This window comes from Hippopotamus amphibius, chromosome 2, assembly GCF_030028045.1.
Source record: "Hippopotamus amphibius kiboko isolate mHipAmp2 chromosome 2, mHipAmp2.hap2, whole genome shotgun sequence".
In the NCBI taxonomy this organism is placed as follows: domain Eukaryota; kingdom Metazoa; phylum Chordata; class Mammalia; order Artiodactyla; family Hippopotamidae; genus Hippopotamus; species Hippopotamus amphibius.
In genome coordinates, this window is record NC_080187.1 from 191,245,453 (window position 1) to 191,259,293 (window position 13,841).

General features: G+C 40.6%; 1 protein-coding gene across 2 annotated transcripts in view; it reads right to left on the minus strand.

Annotated features, from left to right (window-relative positions):
• Window positions 1-13,841, minus strand: part of FBN1 (fibrillin 1) — a 250,972-nt gene that overhangs the window by 79,803 nt on the left and 157,328 nt on the right. For both annotated transcript variants that reach the window (XM_057722115.1, XM_057722114.1), the window contains exons 23-32: window positions 13,163-13,213; window positions 11,409-11,534; window positions 9,374-9,601; window positions 7,536-7,661; window positions 7,288-7,416; window positions 6,357-6,482; window positions 6,131-6,256; window positions 4,807-4,929; window positions 3,535-3,660; window positions 1,068-1,193 (exon numbers count right to left, since the gene is read on the minus strand). In XM_057722115.1, the coding sequence (XP_057578098.1) occupies window positions 1,068-1,193; window positions 3,535-3,660; window positions 4,807-4,929; window positions 6,131-6,256; window positions 6,357-6,482; window positions 7,288-7,416; window positions 7,536-7,661; window positions 9,374-9,601; window positions 11,409-11,534; window positions 13,163-13,213 (1,287 nt within the window). The remainder of the gene's footprint in view (window positions 1-1,067; window positions 1,194-3,534; window positions 3,661-4,806; window positions 4,930-6,130; window positions 6,257-6,356; window positions 6,483-7,287; window positions 7,417-7,535; window positions 7,662-9,373; window positions 9,602-11,408; window positions 11,535-13,162; window positions 13,214-13,841) is intronic.

Below are 13,841 nucleotides of genomic sequence, written 5' to 3' on the forward strand. Positions count from 1 at the left end.
ATAATTTGGCTAGAATCTGTCATTTTTGAGCCAATCATATTTTATTGGTGATATCTGTATATATATTTGAAACTTCACATTATTGAACAGTTTAAAATGATAACACATACTGGGAACTTTCTTGAAAAACGTTGATATAATTAAGAAAAGGATCTGTACATGTACCACATCGCCAATCTGCAAATATTTTAATGTTTAAGTCACAATGGCTTGCCAAATTGGTGTTTGAAATTGAAGTCTATTATTTGTAAAGAAATCATGCAGTTACCTAATTCAAGGTCTCCATTATGTTTTAAATTATGTTATATGCCATAATCTGTTTTATTACTATAGGTAACTACAGTAAAAACTTTATTATTCCATGCACTAAACATTGCCTAAAGTTTGAAAACAGCAATTAAACACAGAAACATCATTCACTCAGAGTGACTTCCTCCATTTGATGTTTAATAGAATAATCTCCTACAAATATTGTGAAAAGACCTTCTTTTGTGCTACTGGTATTAAACAAGCAAAATTAATGGTTTAATTATCACTTCATGAGATTTGCTAAGTCCCAGGGATAAAGGCTAATTAGGGCAAAAGCAACTTAATGCATCAAAAGCACACTAATTTAAGAAACTGGAATACTGATGAGAACTGATGAAATATATGAATTGTAGCATGTGTTTCTTTAAAAAGTAATTTCACTTATAAAACCTTAAAGAGTTGGCAATGGAGGCTATTGGGAAAGGTCCGCTTTAATAAAGGGATACGGATGTTTGGTAATTAGCATGTTAACTACTTTGATATAAAAATGTTATTTTAACCTCAGAAAATATTGATATTTATAGTGTTACTTATGGTGGTAATTTCTCTCATATGTCTTTTTTTTCACCCTCAGCTTAGATCTAATCTAAATATGACAAATTTCAAAGAAGTGCAGGCTAAGTTAATGAAAAATGCTATACAAAATGCTTTATAATGGAATTAAAATATTAATAGTTTAAAAGCTTATGTTAATCTATAATCATGGTAGCAGTCTTTTAACCACTTAAGGTCTTATTGTTCAATCTGAAAAAACATACCTGTACAGCCAGTTTTTCCCTTTTTGCCTGAATATCCCATATCACAGTGGCAGATAAATGAGCCTTTAGTGTTTTCACAAGTTCCACTTAGGCAGATGTTTGGATTCAGATCACATTCATTGACATCTGTAAAATACAGATATTATTAATACATATAACCATTTGTTTGATATCACTGAAAAATTTTCCCTGAGATAAAGCAACTATAACAAAGAAACGGAAAGATGAAGTGTTTTCACTCAAAAAAAAAATATATATATTTACATAATTCAACTCACATTTGCTTTCTACACTGAAGGCTAACCCTGCACACTGGCTTTTTATCTGGGCCACGGGCAGGAGATCAAGTAATCAAATAAACTTATTCACTCTACGTTGGGGATAGAGCCTGTTTATGTGACAGTCTGGAAAACTTTTTAAAACAGCATATGCTGCTGCAAAATGAAAATTTTAATTCAGACTGCATGATGCCAACATTTTAGTTCCATATTTCTTGAAAGAGAAGACAGATGAACTAGTCGTCTTGGTGCAGATAGTTATAAGCTTCACTTCTTCCCCAAATTAAAAATTATCTTTTTTTAAATGACATTCACTTTAACTTCTAAGACTTCACAAATATTTGCTAAGGGTTTTCGAAAGATACAAATGTGATGTAATTTAAATATTTTCAATTCTAGACTCTTGCTTCTGGCCAAGATGGAGTAATAGGAACTAAATTTACCTTCTTACCCCAAAGAGCAACAACAAGAAAGGACAATAAGGCAACAAAGCCAATGATCCCTGAGAGAAAGAAAACAAGCTAGGTAGGTTCTACAAATGGCCCAGACGACTGCGTAGGGAGAGTTTTACAGCAATGGCAGGAGAGTGACAGATGCAACCAGGAAATGTCCATGAGTTGAAGAGATGAAGGTAGAAGGCCAAGGTAGCTAGAGTTCACAGAGCTGAGTAAAGGACAGAGAAGAGATGTACAGAGAGAGAAATCCAGAGATCTGCAGAGGGTCCCAGCCACTACCCAGATGAGTAGTGATCATTATACTCATGCAAGGAAACTCCTGAAGCTGGAGGAAGCACCATCCCAAAGAGTTAGAGGGAACAATCATCAGAGTGCCCAGAAGGCGTAGAATTGTGCCTGTTCCTACCAGCCAGACTGGAAAACCTTGTAATTCACAGAGAAGTGAGTAGAGTATCCAGAGGGTCTCGCCTCAGTAATAGAGAAAATTAGCCCTACCCTAACTGCTGTTTAAAAGCTTAAAAGCAAGACTTGGAAAGGACCGATCTGTTTCCAAATAACTTAAGTATGTTCCAAAATAAAGCTCAGGAATATTTCTAGGAATACAAAAATATTCAGCACCCAGTAAGGCAAAATTTACAACATCCGGCATCCAATCAAAAATTACCAGGCATTCAGGGACTTTCCTCGTGGCGCAGTGGTTAAGAATTCACCTGCCAATGCAGAGGACACGGGTTTGATCCCTGGTCTGGGAAGATTCCACATGCCTCGGAGCAATTAAGCCCCTGCGCCACAAGTACCGAGCCTGCGCTCTAGAGCCTGCGAGCCATAACTACTGAAGCCCGAGCACCTAGAGCTCATGCTCTGCAACAAGAGAAGCCACACAATGAGAAGCCCTAGCACCAAGAGGAGGAGTAGCCCCCGTTCAAAGCAACTAGAGGAAGCCCGTGCGCAGCAACGAAGACCCAATTCAGCCAAAAATAAGTAAGTTAATTAATTTTTAAAAATTACCAGGCATTCAATGATGGAGGAAAATATGGCCCATAATGAAGAGGAAAGTCAGTTTATTGAAATGACCCAGAATTGACACAGGTAATAGAATTAGTAGACAAAGACGTTAAAATTAAAAGTTATTGTAACTGTATTCCCTGTGTTTAAAAAGCTAGAGAAATGATTGGACATATTAAGTAGAGACAAGGAAGATATCAAAAAAAGACCCAAGTCTAACTTTTAGAGATGAAAACTATAATGTCTGAGATTAAAAATATACTGAATGTGATTAAAGGCAGATTAGATATTGCATTAAAAAGTTTGACAGATTTGAAAACAGAAATAGAAACTCTCCAAAACAAATACAATCAATTCTAGAAATCATTACATTCTTGTCAGAAATAAATTTTGCTTGCCTTAAGCAAACATTGTAAAAGCCTAAGCTGTAGTCAGAGCAAAAGGAGGGTTAAGTGGACAAAAACAATGCATAGACATAAAAGAACTGTCCCTCTGGTGTTGACCAATGGTTTGCTTATTCCATATAACATATCTGACAAGAGCATCATATCACAGCCACACAGAAGTTGCTTCTGGGAAAACGAGTTTTGGAATATTATTAGTACAATGCTTTTAAATATTCTTACTCTTCCCATATAGGATCTATCCACTACTCAAACAAATCTTTAAGTAATTTAACAGCGCTTGTGAATAACCAGCAAATTGGAAAATTCTGTCTTCGTGGCTTACCTACACAAGTCTTCATGTCTTCAGATGCCATGAATCCATCATAACATAGGCACCTGTACTCTCCAGGTATGTTTGTACACTGACCGCCATCACAGATATTGGGGTTATCTTCGCACTCATCAATGTCTGCAGAGAATAAAGCCGACAGTGGCATGTCGTTGATATGCGTTCCATCCATCAGTGATGAAAAAGTTAACTGACCCAAGTCAAGTAAACTCAGGCTGCTCGCATAAGACTATATTAGCTCTGAAATCCAAATAACGCTTTACATAAATTATCCCATCTGGTTAACTTGGGTGAAAAAGGAGACAATTATTTTCAAGATTTATGACATACAGTTCAGGATGGAGGTCCACACCCACTTAAAAGACCATCATTTAATTAGCACTTTTATCTCTGATATAAATTTATCATTTGAAAATGATTATGAATCTTATTTTTCTAATTGTCAAAATTAAATGCCTACTGTCTATTATTTGCTGTTTTATGGATATTTTAAGGTAAAAAAAATGCTTGAAATAAGCATATCTACTTAAATGCATTTTTAGCAAAAATATTTACTTTTAAAATTTAATTTTTACAGCCAAATCTATACCTAGGATTTTTAAGGGAGATTTTACTAGGTCCAATAAAACAATTTTGGCTCCTAAACCTAAGTTTTCTTCTTAACCTGAGCCAAAATTAGTACCTATGTTACCCACTTCATTTCCCATCTCCGACTGCATGGCTCTTCTAGCCCAGGTGTTACAATAGGAAGTGTAAACTTGACCAGCAGTTCTCAAATTTTAGCACGCATCCAAAATCACTTGGAAGGCTTGTGAAAAGGGATTACTGAGATCAACCGGCAGGAGTTTCTGATTCAGTAGGTCTGGGGTGGGGGGCGGCACGGGGTGCGGGCTGAGATTTTGCATTTCTAACACTTTCTCAGGAGGTGCTAAGGCTGCCCGTCCAGGGAACATACCCTGAATAGTCCTGAAATAGGCCATAAGATCAGATTCTTCAAAATACTGATCAATGAAGAAAACATATTTTATATCCCACTTACTGAGCACACACCAGGTACTATGCTAAGTGCTGTACATACTCTTACACACAGGCGCTCTGAACACCATAGTATAGATGTGGGATCAGATGCCAAGGACGCACAGCTAAAATACGCGACAAAACAAAGATTTGAACTCAGGGCTGTCTGACTCCAAAGCCCAGGCCCTGAACCACTCTAGGTAGGGACCTGTTATTGAGATAGTCCCCAGGAGGCTAAGACCTACTTACCAGTGCAGGACCTCTGGTCAGGCATCAGTGCGAATCCTGGCTGACAGCTACATTCATAGCTGCCTTCAGAGTTTGTGCAGAAGGTCTCACAGCCACCGTTCATTATGCTGCATTCATCGATGTCTAAGAAGAAGGAAAATAATGTCACCTTCCTCTGTGTTTGTGATGATGGCACGTGTTTAAAGGTGCCAGGTACGTATGGGTTAAGTAAAACAAAGCAAAATACAAAATTATAACATCATCCCGGGGCAACTGCAAGTCACTGCACTGTTTGGTTCCTTTGACAAGTATTACCTACACACCTACTAGGTGCTAGAGATGAGAATCTAACAGTGAATGAGATAGACACTCCCCCACCTTCATAACACTTACACTGCAGTCGGGGAGTTAGATGAACAATTAATTACACAACGTACAGTGTGGGTGCCACACGCAACGCAGGAGAAGCGCTGGGCGCTGGAACACAGCTCCGTGATAACCGTGGGCACGTGGGTGCAATTCTCTGGGTCACAGATTCCGTTACAAACATGACATTTGGCCAAGGTTCCAATCGTTTTCAAGGACCTGAGCTGGAGTTCTGAGTTGTCCTGGGACATGCCTCAGAAGAATCTGGGCTGATTTATGATTTTGGGTGGAAACCATGTGAGACTTGGCAGTTCCACATGCGGTATACCCCAAACCAGGCAAAAACTGGCAGTTTCTACAAAGTTTCACTTTGACTCTGGGCACAATAAAGCCACAAGGGCTTTTTGTGCCACTCTGCCACTCTGCCCAGCACAACTAAACTTCCCAAGGGGCAGCCATAAAGCAAAATGCTTGTCCCACAAAACCCCATTTTTAAGGAGTGCCAGCCCTGGCCTCGACTGCATTGTAAGCTGTAAACATACTATGGTCTTCTTCCCAATAATTATTCTTTGGAATCTCTGAGCTGCTCCAAACCACCTAAGGGCAAAGATCACACCCTGTGCCTTTTGTCTTTCTCCCAGCAGTCACCAGGCTGCGTTTATTTCAGGCGGTTAGTAATCACATGCTGATGTGTCTGGGTGTGCATGTGCAGATGTGCTACCGCTCACCAGGCAAAGCAGCATGGGGCAAATTATACTTGCTAGAGCTAAAACACTCTTCAACGAACTGGGTCTTTAAAGAGATGAGGGAGGTGAGATCCAAAGATGGTGAGCCACCAGGAGAAGAATTTTACTTCCAGGAAAACAGGAAAGATTAAGTAAAAGGAACGAGTGATGGAAACAGAACTCAGAGAGCATTACTTGAGTGCTTTAGAAAGAGACTAAAGAAAATTAGAAATAGCATAAGATATAGAACTTACCAACACAAAACAGCCTGTCGGGGGTTGAGTGGTAGCCGGGGTTGCAGGCACACTGGTACTTCCCTACGAGGTTCACGCAGCGACCGTGGGGGCAGAGGTGTGCACTCAGTTCACACTCGTTGATGTCTGTTTAGAAAATAAGAATAGCAAACACCCAGCCATAAGCCTCTGACTCTGGCAGAGCTGCGGGCCGAATGACTGGCCACAGGTAAGTGGTCCTCCTTACCTATACACGCCGAGATGTTGGGGGACAGCTGATGGCCAGCAGGACATTCACAGCGGTAACTTCCCTCGGTGTTTAGGCACACGCCGCCTCGGCACAGCAGGGGATCTCTCTGACACTCGTCAATATCTGCGAAATGGAAATGACCCCTGTTGAAGGGGTGGGTGGTATCCTTCCCCAGGCCCGCACAACCAGGCCAGTGCACTCATTTGCCCAGTTCCTGGGAGTGCTGGCTGCGAACGGCTCACAGGCTCCCTTCTTGGAGAACTGCTATTCACCTCACTCAGAAATGCCTGGGACGTAAGAGATTATACCCCCTCCCATGCTGGGGGCTGCCCGTGGCCAATAACTGATTGAACTGACATGGGAGTATAAAATTTCGGACTCCTGGCCTCGAGATGGGACAACTCTTGGGTACTAGTCACACTTGGGTACTATCGAAGCTAAAATGCAGCTGAACAATTTGCTTCTCTTCTTCCCCTGCCCTAAGCTGCTTCCCTCACTCTCTTACATGTTCCTCCTAAGAGCACACCCTCAAAAAATATCCCCATCTTAGCCTTGTTGCTAGGGCACCTGATCTAATGCAACTATCTTAATCAATCTCCTCTTCCAGAAATGATGAACAGAGATCCTAGAAATGTGACCCTTAATATAGCTTGTTTGAATTCTTCTCGCCTCCCTGGGGTGTCTATTCCAGGTGTTAAACTCACTTCCCAGGGACCCATACCTAGTGTCTGAGGCTACCCGCCGCCCCACAGCATGAATTCCCTCATTCCTTCCACATGTCAGTCTCCCTCTGCCGCAGACCAATGCCTGACTCACTGGTCAGGAGACCAGCACACTGGGGGAGCAGGAAGAACCAACCCAGGCAATGAGTCACCAAAGCCTCTTGGAATGTTTCTTCCCTGGGCTGCTCAGATGGTCACGCACTCACCCATGCAGTTCTTCATCATCATGAATCCACTTTCATAGCCTTCATCGCACTTGCACTCAAAGTCCCCGGGGGTGTTCACGCACTGGCCTCGGCCACAAAGGTCAGGAGATATGCGGCATTCGTCGATGTCTGTGCAAAAGCGGCAAGCGGCAGCACGTGAGCCTCAGGACAGGTTTACCTCTTATGGCAACACGTTAAAGGCCAAGAGTTCCAAAGGGTGTCCCTCCAGGGTGAGCCCCTTCACTGACCTGTGCAGTTCCTTTCTTCAGAATCCAGAGCAAAGCCACTGTCACACCTGCACTTGAAGCTGCCGATGGTGTTTCTGCACTTGCCATGGGTGCAGAGGTTGGGAATCATCTTGCACTCGTTGATGTCTTCAAGGAAAATTAAATGTGGGAAAAGTCCGTAAGTGACCAATTAGGAGATCTCAATGCCCCATGTTAAACCCAGGAAGTTAGAGGGTCTTGCTTTAAGGTCTTGATCATACTCATTTCTAAAAAGGTATGATGATCCATGAGAAATAGGACTTTGTAAACAGATCTAGCCTTGTAAATGTCTACATCTTAGAAAGTATCATTAAAGAAGTAAAGAGTGAGTTTACTTGGACTTCTAAAAGCCCAGCACACACCAAACGCTGAACTATTTGCTGAATGAAAGAATAAAAATTCTAAACCACTATAGTGTCTATATGTAAAGCACACAGAAGATTTTCAAATATATCATCCTACAGCAACCAATTGAGTATGTAGTGGAACGAGATATTCATTTATGCTTTCTGATGCTTTCTTTTAATGCCTAAAAATAAGAATTTCAAAGGAGACGCCATTTATAACTTAAGTTCTTTACAAATGATGTATACTATTTAAAACATGTTCTCAAACAATGTATACTAATTTAAATATTTTCTCAATTAATATAAAGGTTTCACTAATATAATTAATATGTACAAGAGTTTGTTGGAGACTACATATGTAACAAGTAATTTGAGTAATTTGAGTTTCCTCTTATAGGGGCCTTTCTAAAGCAAGACCTAGAGCTCAAGAAACACAAGTTCATTTCTACCAACTGTCATGAGAGACAGAACTGGCAGTTTCAATCTCAAGAACATCTAGTCCTTCTGTGGCAATGGACTGCCACAGCCTTTGGAAGCAAATTGTCCAAGTTCCTTTGAATTTACTTAAGAGACATTTAAGAGGGCCGTCTAGAAACCGTCTCTATAGACAGTTCAATTTTAACCCCAGGACTTCTTGAACCAAATGCTCAGTAGAAAAAAAAAGTCTATACTTTTTAATATAGGAATAGTTAAGTGATATTTATATACTCATTTCCCATTTTTATAAATTCATTTAGTTATGAAGTATAATAAGTAGGTCCGGACACAATGGGCAACTGACACAAAACTCTACACTGGGAACATGAGCTGGGCCTCCCTGAATAATGGGAATTCTGAGTCACCAATTATGATTTTTCCATATGCTGATGTAAACAAGGTCTGTATCATTGTGCATAAGAAGTTAACCCAATTTTGGAATTAGATTAAATCTGTAACTTTTTTTTTAACATGGGTTTTATATTATAGCATAAGAAAATAAAATTTGAAATATAAGTCACTGGAGTGTGTTTGCCACAGGAATGAATTTCACTATATTTGGACAAAGAGCACCTGCCACTGGGCTTCTCACATCAGTATCTATACTCAGGTGGACCACAGTGACATACATGCTTCAAATCAGCAGATAAAGGTTACATCTAGGGCTTTAGTAGATGGCATCCACATTTCCCAAGAAGATTCTTCTTTCGTTTATGCTTAGCTTTAGGATAGTATTAAAATCTACTTTAACACTTAATAGTGACGAGATGCAAGAGGCAAGTGACCTCAGGAAGTCCTGAGATGTAGAAAAAGAAAATCCGTGAGAGAGAACATTTTGCTGTATAAAATTCAGAAATCAAAGAAGGCACACTGAGATGATCCAGGGATGACCACACTGATGACATTCATTGTAATTCTGTCAGTAGAACGCTGTGCTCATGAAAATGCATCCTGTTGATCTAAAAGAAGAGCAACCAACCAGTGAAACCACTGTACCTTTGAAGAAAGGCTTTCCATTTGTAATTTCTTTCGTGGCGAATCCGGGTCCTCTGGGACAGAGCTCCTCATACTCAGGTGTGTTTCTCAGGGGACACTCCTCACACTCCTCGGTACCCCAGGCTGCCCCAACAGAGCAGCAGCAGGCATCCATGCGGTGGCGGCCAACCACAGGCAGGGTGCACTCCTCATCCTCATACTGCAGGAAGCAGGTTTCTAGGCGGATATCTGCCAGAGGGAATGAAAGGAGGGAGGCTAAGGAGAACTGCTCTGTTTTCACTGCCCCAAGCTGCCAATGTTGCGTTAGGCAAAGTACAGGACACATAATAAATTACTATAAACTTATCGACTGTAATTAATTTTTTCCTCAAAGGAACCTAGGCTTTGTGGTGGGTTTGCCTGCTTCATAAAGACTCCTCTCTGGCAGTTCATATTTATTTGCACCTCCTCTTGCGGAAAGGATCCTTTCAACTCTAGGCATTTTCTGATCATTCCACATAAGGAGCAGTATTCGGAGAATTCCTGCAGTGCTCTCTGGAGGATGTTTCCTCTCTGTACAGGTCATGCCTATTACCAATGCATGCACTCTGTGATATGTCTTCACACCTCCTCTCTAGCTGAAAGCCAACTGCAGTCTTTATTGCTGGAGAACATCTCAGCTAGCTCCAGCACCTTTTTCTCAGATCCACTTCATTTTTGGAGAGGTGGAATGGTAAACTCTGAAATGAGGACTGCCCTACTTGTGATCAAAGAGGAAAAACAAAGAAAAGGCATTCACTCCTCTTCTCAAGTATTTCTTTCCCCTCAACATGTGCTTATGTGCACATTCTTCCGGATACATGTGGGAGTATGAGCTTCCTTTAATGTTAGAAAGCTTCTGAAGCCTTTTGAGCAAATTCACATCTGGGTTACCTCTATTAATTAAGATGGGTAATTTCAAAATGAATCCTAAACACCGAAGCATCTTTCAGCTGAAGAACCTGGGAAAAGGTTCTCATTAAATGCTGATTTCTCCTAAGCAAAGAAGCTAAGACTCAGAATGGGCTTAACTGACATCCATAGTTATGAAAAGGTTCTAGCCTCTGAATTCCAGCTTTTCTATTCTGTATTGCTTACATTATAAACCACAGAGTTCTATATTTAAAGGCTGATTAATCCTAATTCATAAGGGATCCAAATCCCTTAACCACATGCCACACTTTGAACCACCTACAGTGGTCCATCACTAAAGATGCTCTTCAGAGTCATACGGTTTCAGATACACAATATGGCTGAGCATCCCTTCCAGAGTCATGGACTCAGAAACCAGTGATCCAAAGGACACAATTGTGGCAGTCAGAAGCCATGGGAGTAGCACCAGAACAAGCTCAAGACCCAATAAGCACGACTGTGGGATCTCAAATCTGCTGCTACTGTCAGTCCACAGGGCAGCTTTCTAAGAATTCAGGGTTTGGTGTCCAGTCTCTTCCACATCACGTCATGTGGGTTCTAGCAGCTGGCATGGAGAATCTCACCATGGCTGATATTGACAACAGCCTCATTCCCTCATGTTCACTCCTCAGGCTGCTACACTCGTCACTCCTGATACCCACAAGAGTTTCCTGCGAAGACTTGTCCTTCTGGCTAATGGCAGGCCTACCTAGCAGGCTAAGGCTACAGTTTCCAATTATGAAAAAATATTCTCCTTACCAATCACCTCGAATCCTATGTCCATGGCCCACAGAGGGCAGATTTAAGAGCTCTAGAATAGTAACTGTGATGGCAGTGGTTTAAAGAATAATTATTCAATACATATCAATAAAGAACTAAAATTTCTCTTCACTGACATGTTCTCTATTCTTCTTATAAAGAATAAAGAGCTGAGTCAGGAAGTCTATTTGTCGAGGAAACCGCCCTGCATCCTAAGAGAAATGCTGAATTTGAGGTGTGTGTGTGTCTGTACTTGGAATCAAATATTCAGCTCTATCTTATTAACTGAGTTTTAAATAATCATGAAGAAATGTTCATTAGAAAAGAAAAGCGTTTAAGTATTTACCTAGGCAAATCCTCCCTGTGGCATCCAAAGTCATCCCACTGGGACACTGACACTTAAAGGACCCCTTAGAGTTAACACATAAGCCATTTTTGCATACTCCTGGGAACACTTCACATTCATCTATATCTATGAAGAAAAAAAAAGCATGATGTTAATGTATCTGTTCAACATCATTCTACTTCATTCCATTCATGGAGTCATGTTATTTCCACAACTGAAAAAGCCACTTTGAACCTGACTAGTTCACAAAACTAGTTTGCCTCCAAACAAGTCATGTAGAATTTCTGGGATGTTTGAGAAGCAACCAGACTGAGCCTACCTATTACCAAAGGTATGAGTTTCTGCATCAGTCTCAGGGAGTAATTTTTGAGTTGTAAAGACAGGGAGCTGGTGGGAGTTCTTGGGGACAGGTCTGGGTTCCATAAACATCTCAGGTAAGGCTCCCAGGGGTCATATAATTAGCTCTATGAGACCAGATGGTTGGAAGTAAGTAGAGAAACAGAAAGCTGGTCTTTCAAACTAGCAAAGAAGAAATAGCTTGAAGACGGGCATAGGAAAAAATCCACCACTGAGGAATATGTGGGGCCAGTCAAGAGTCTCCTTCAAGAAGTGCTGAGATATTCCAAGAAAGTGTGTATCCAGTTCTAACTCAGCAATTGTCTTGGGCTGTTGTGTGAAAGCCTTGGTGGTCCCAGCTCGAGCTGGGGAGAGGTGGAAGATGCTCATCTTCATGCATTCATTCCTCACTGCATCTGTCTCAAACATACTCGTCCCTCCCAGTGTGCTTAATGGAGAGCATTATATTCTCTGCACTTTTCTTGGAAAAATATTCACCATCAAGTTAACCCAAAGAAAGGCACTTACTTGCCAATGCCAGAAAAGGGGACCATTAGTCAAGAAGCTCACACACACTGCATCTCTGTTTGGAAGAAATAACTTTCCAAGCTGGGGTTGTTGAAAAAAATATCCTAAATCTTTCCTTATAAGAGAAATAGATGGGGAGGGGGGAATTTACCTTTCTTGGGTTGTTTCGTTTTGTTTTCTTCTGGCCACTTGTATACCAAAATGTGCTGCTGAGGTCAGATAAGTTATTAACAGTGGGTCTGGACCAGAGAAAGGCCAAAGGATTCAGTCATCATTTGGAAAGCAAGACCTTGGGTGGGGGTTGTAGTGTTCCTCTTTATTTTAACAGGGAAAAAAAGTTCATTTCATTCCACATATGGGACTAATTGCTGTTTTTAAAATTTTTCAGCTGCTGTGTCATGTCAGGTTGTGTTAGTCACCCTGACCTATGTCTATCTGGGACTCTATGAGAAGAAGTCACAGGGAGCTGGAGAGAATCCAGGTAGACTTTCAAAAATGAGGCAATAGACAGTGTCTTTCTCATCATCTGTGACCATGAAACAAACAACAATAACAACAACAAAAACAAGGACAAACCAAGAAAAATGCAAATTTTACAGCCCCATCAAAAACTTCCTTTTTACTCTTCTTCATAGATAGGATTTTGAAATTGTAGTCACTCAAAACTATGGTCAGCCACCCTGCCCTTTGGCCATAGTGATCTGACACTGGCAATAGCATATATGCTTGTGAAATTCACATCTGCTATGTTCGGCAGTTCTCAATATTTTTTTTTCCCCTGCTACATATTTCTCACTGGGAAAGTTACATGACAGCTTTATCCAGTCCAAGTTAACACAAGCATTCTTCATGCACACAGAAATTTATGATTTATAAATAATCATAAATACCTTCACATTGTGTTCCTTTAATCCTTGAATAGCCTTTACCACATATGGGATCTGTACCAAAAAACAAACAAAAAGCAAAAAACAAATTTGAGATAACAATATCCAGACTTTATGACACAGTATAAGAAACACGAAAGAGGACCTTTAACATGAAATCAATTTTATTGCTATGAAGAAGTCTGAGACAACAAAGTGTTTCTGAGATTGCATAGGTGAAGAAGAATGAAACGCTCCTTGAACAAAGCTCAATTCATCTGAGATATCCTAAAAGACCCAAAGGTATCCTAAAGATCAAACTAAGGTGATGACTAAGGATATTGACTCAATTTCTCTCTTGCTATTAGCCCTAAAATACAAATCACACTATAGGATTGCTGTAACATAAATGTGGAAAACAAAGTCTAGAACTGGAAGATCTCATGCCCTGCAGCATTCACACTATATAAATTCACACATTTATATATCTGAACATTGAATCAACAAAATCATCAGCAAGGCTCTCAAACTTCAGCTTTGCAACAGCTTTAGGTCAGTCATGAACACTGGTTCCTTTACATCAATCATTTTGGGGGGAAGAAAGCCTCAGGACCCTTACTCATGTGGTGCTTGAGAGAGCCAATAGGAATTGCTGATCCAGGAGAGCAACACTGGATAACTGCGTTACAGTGTGATGACAGAA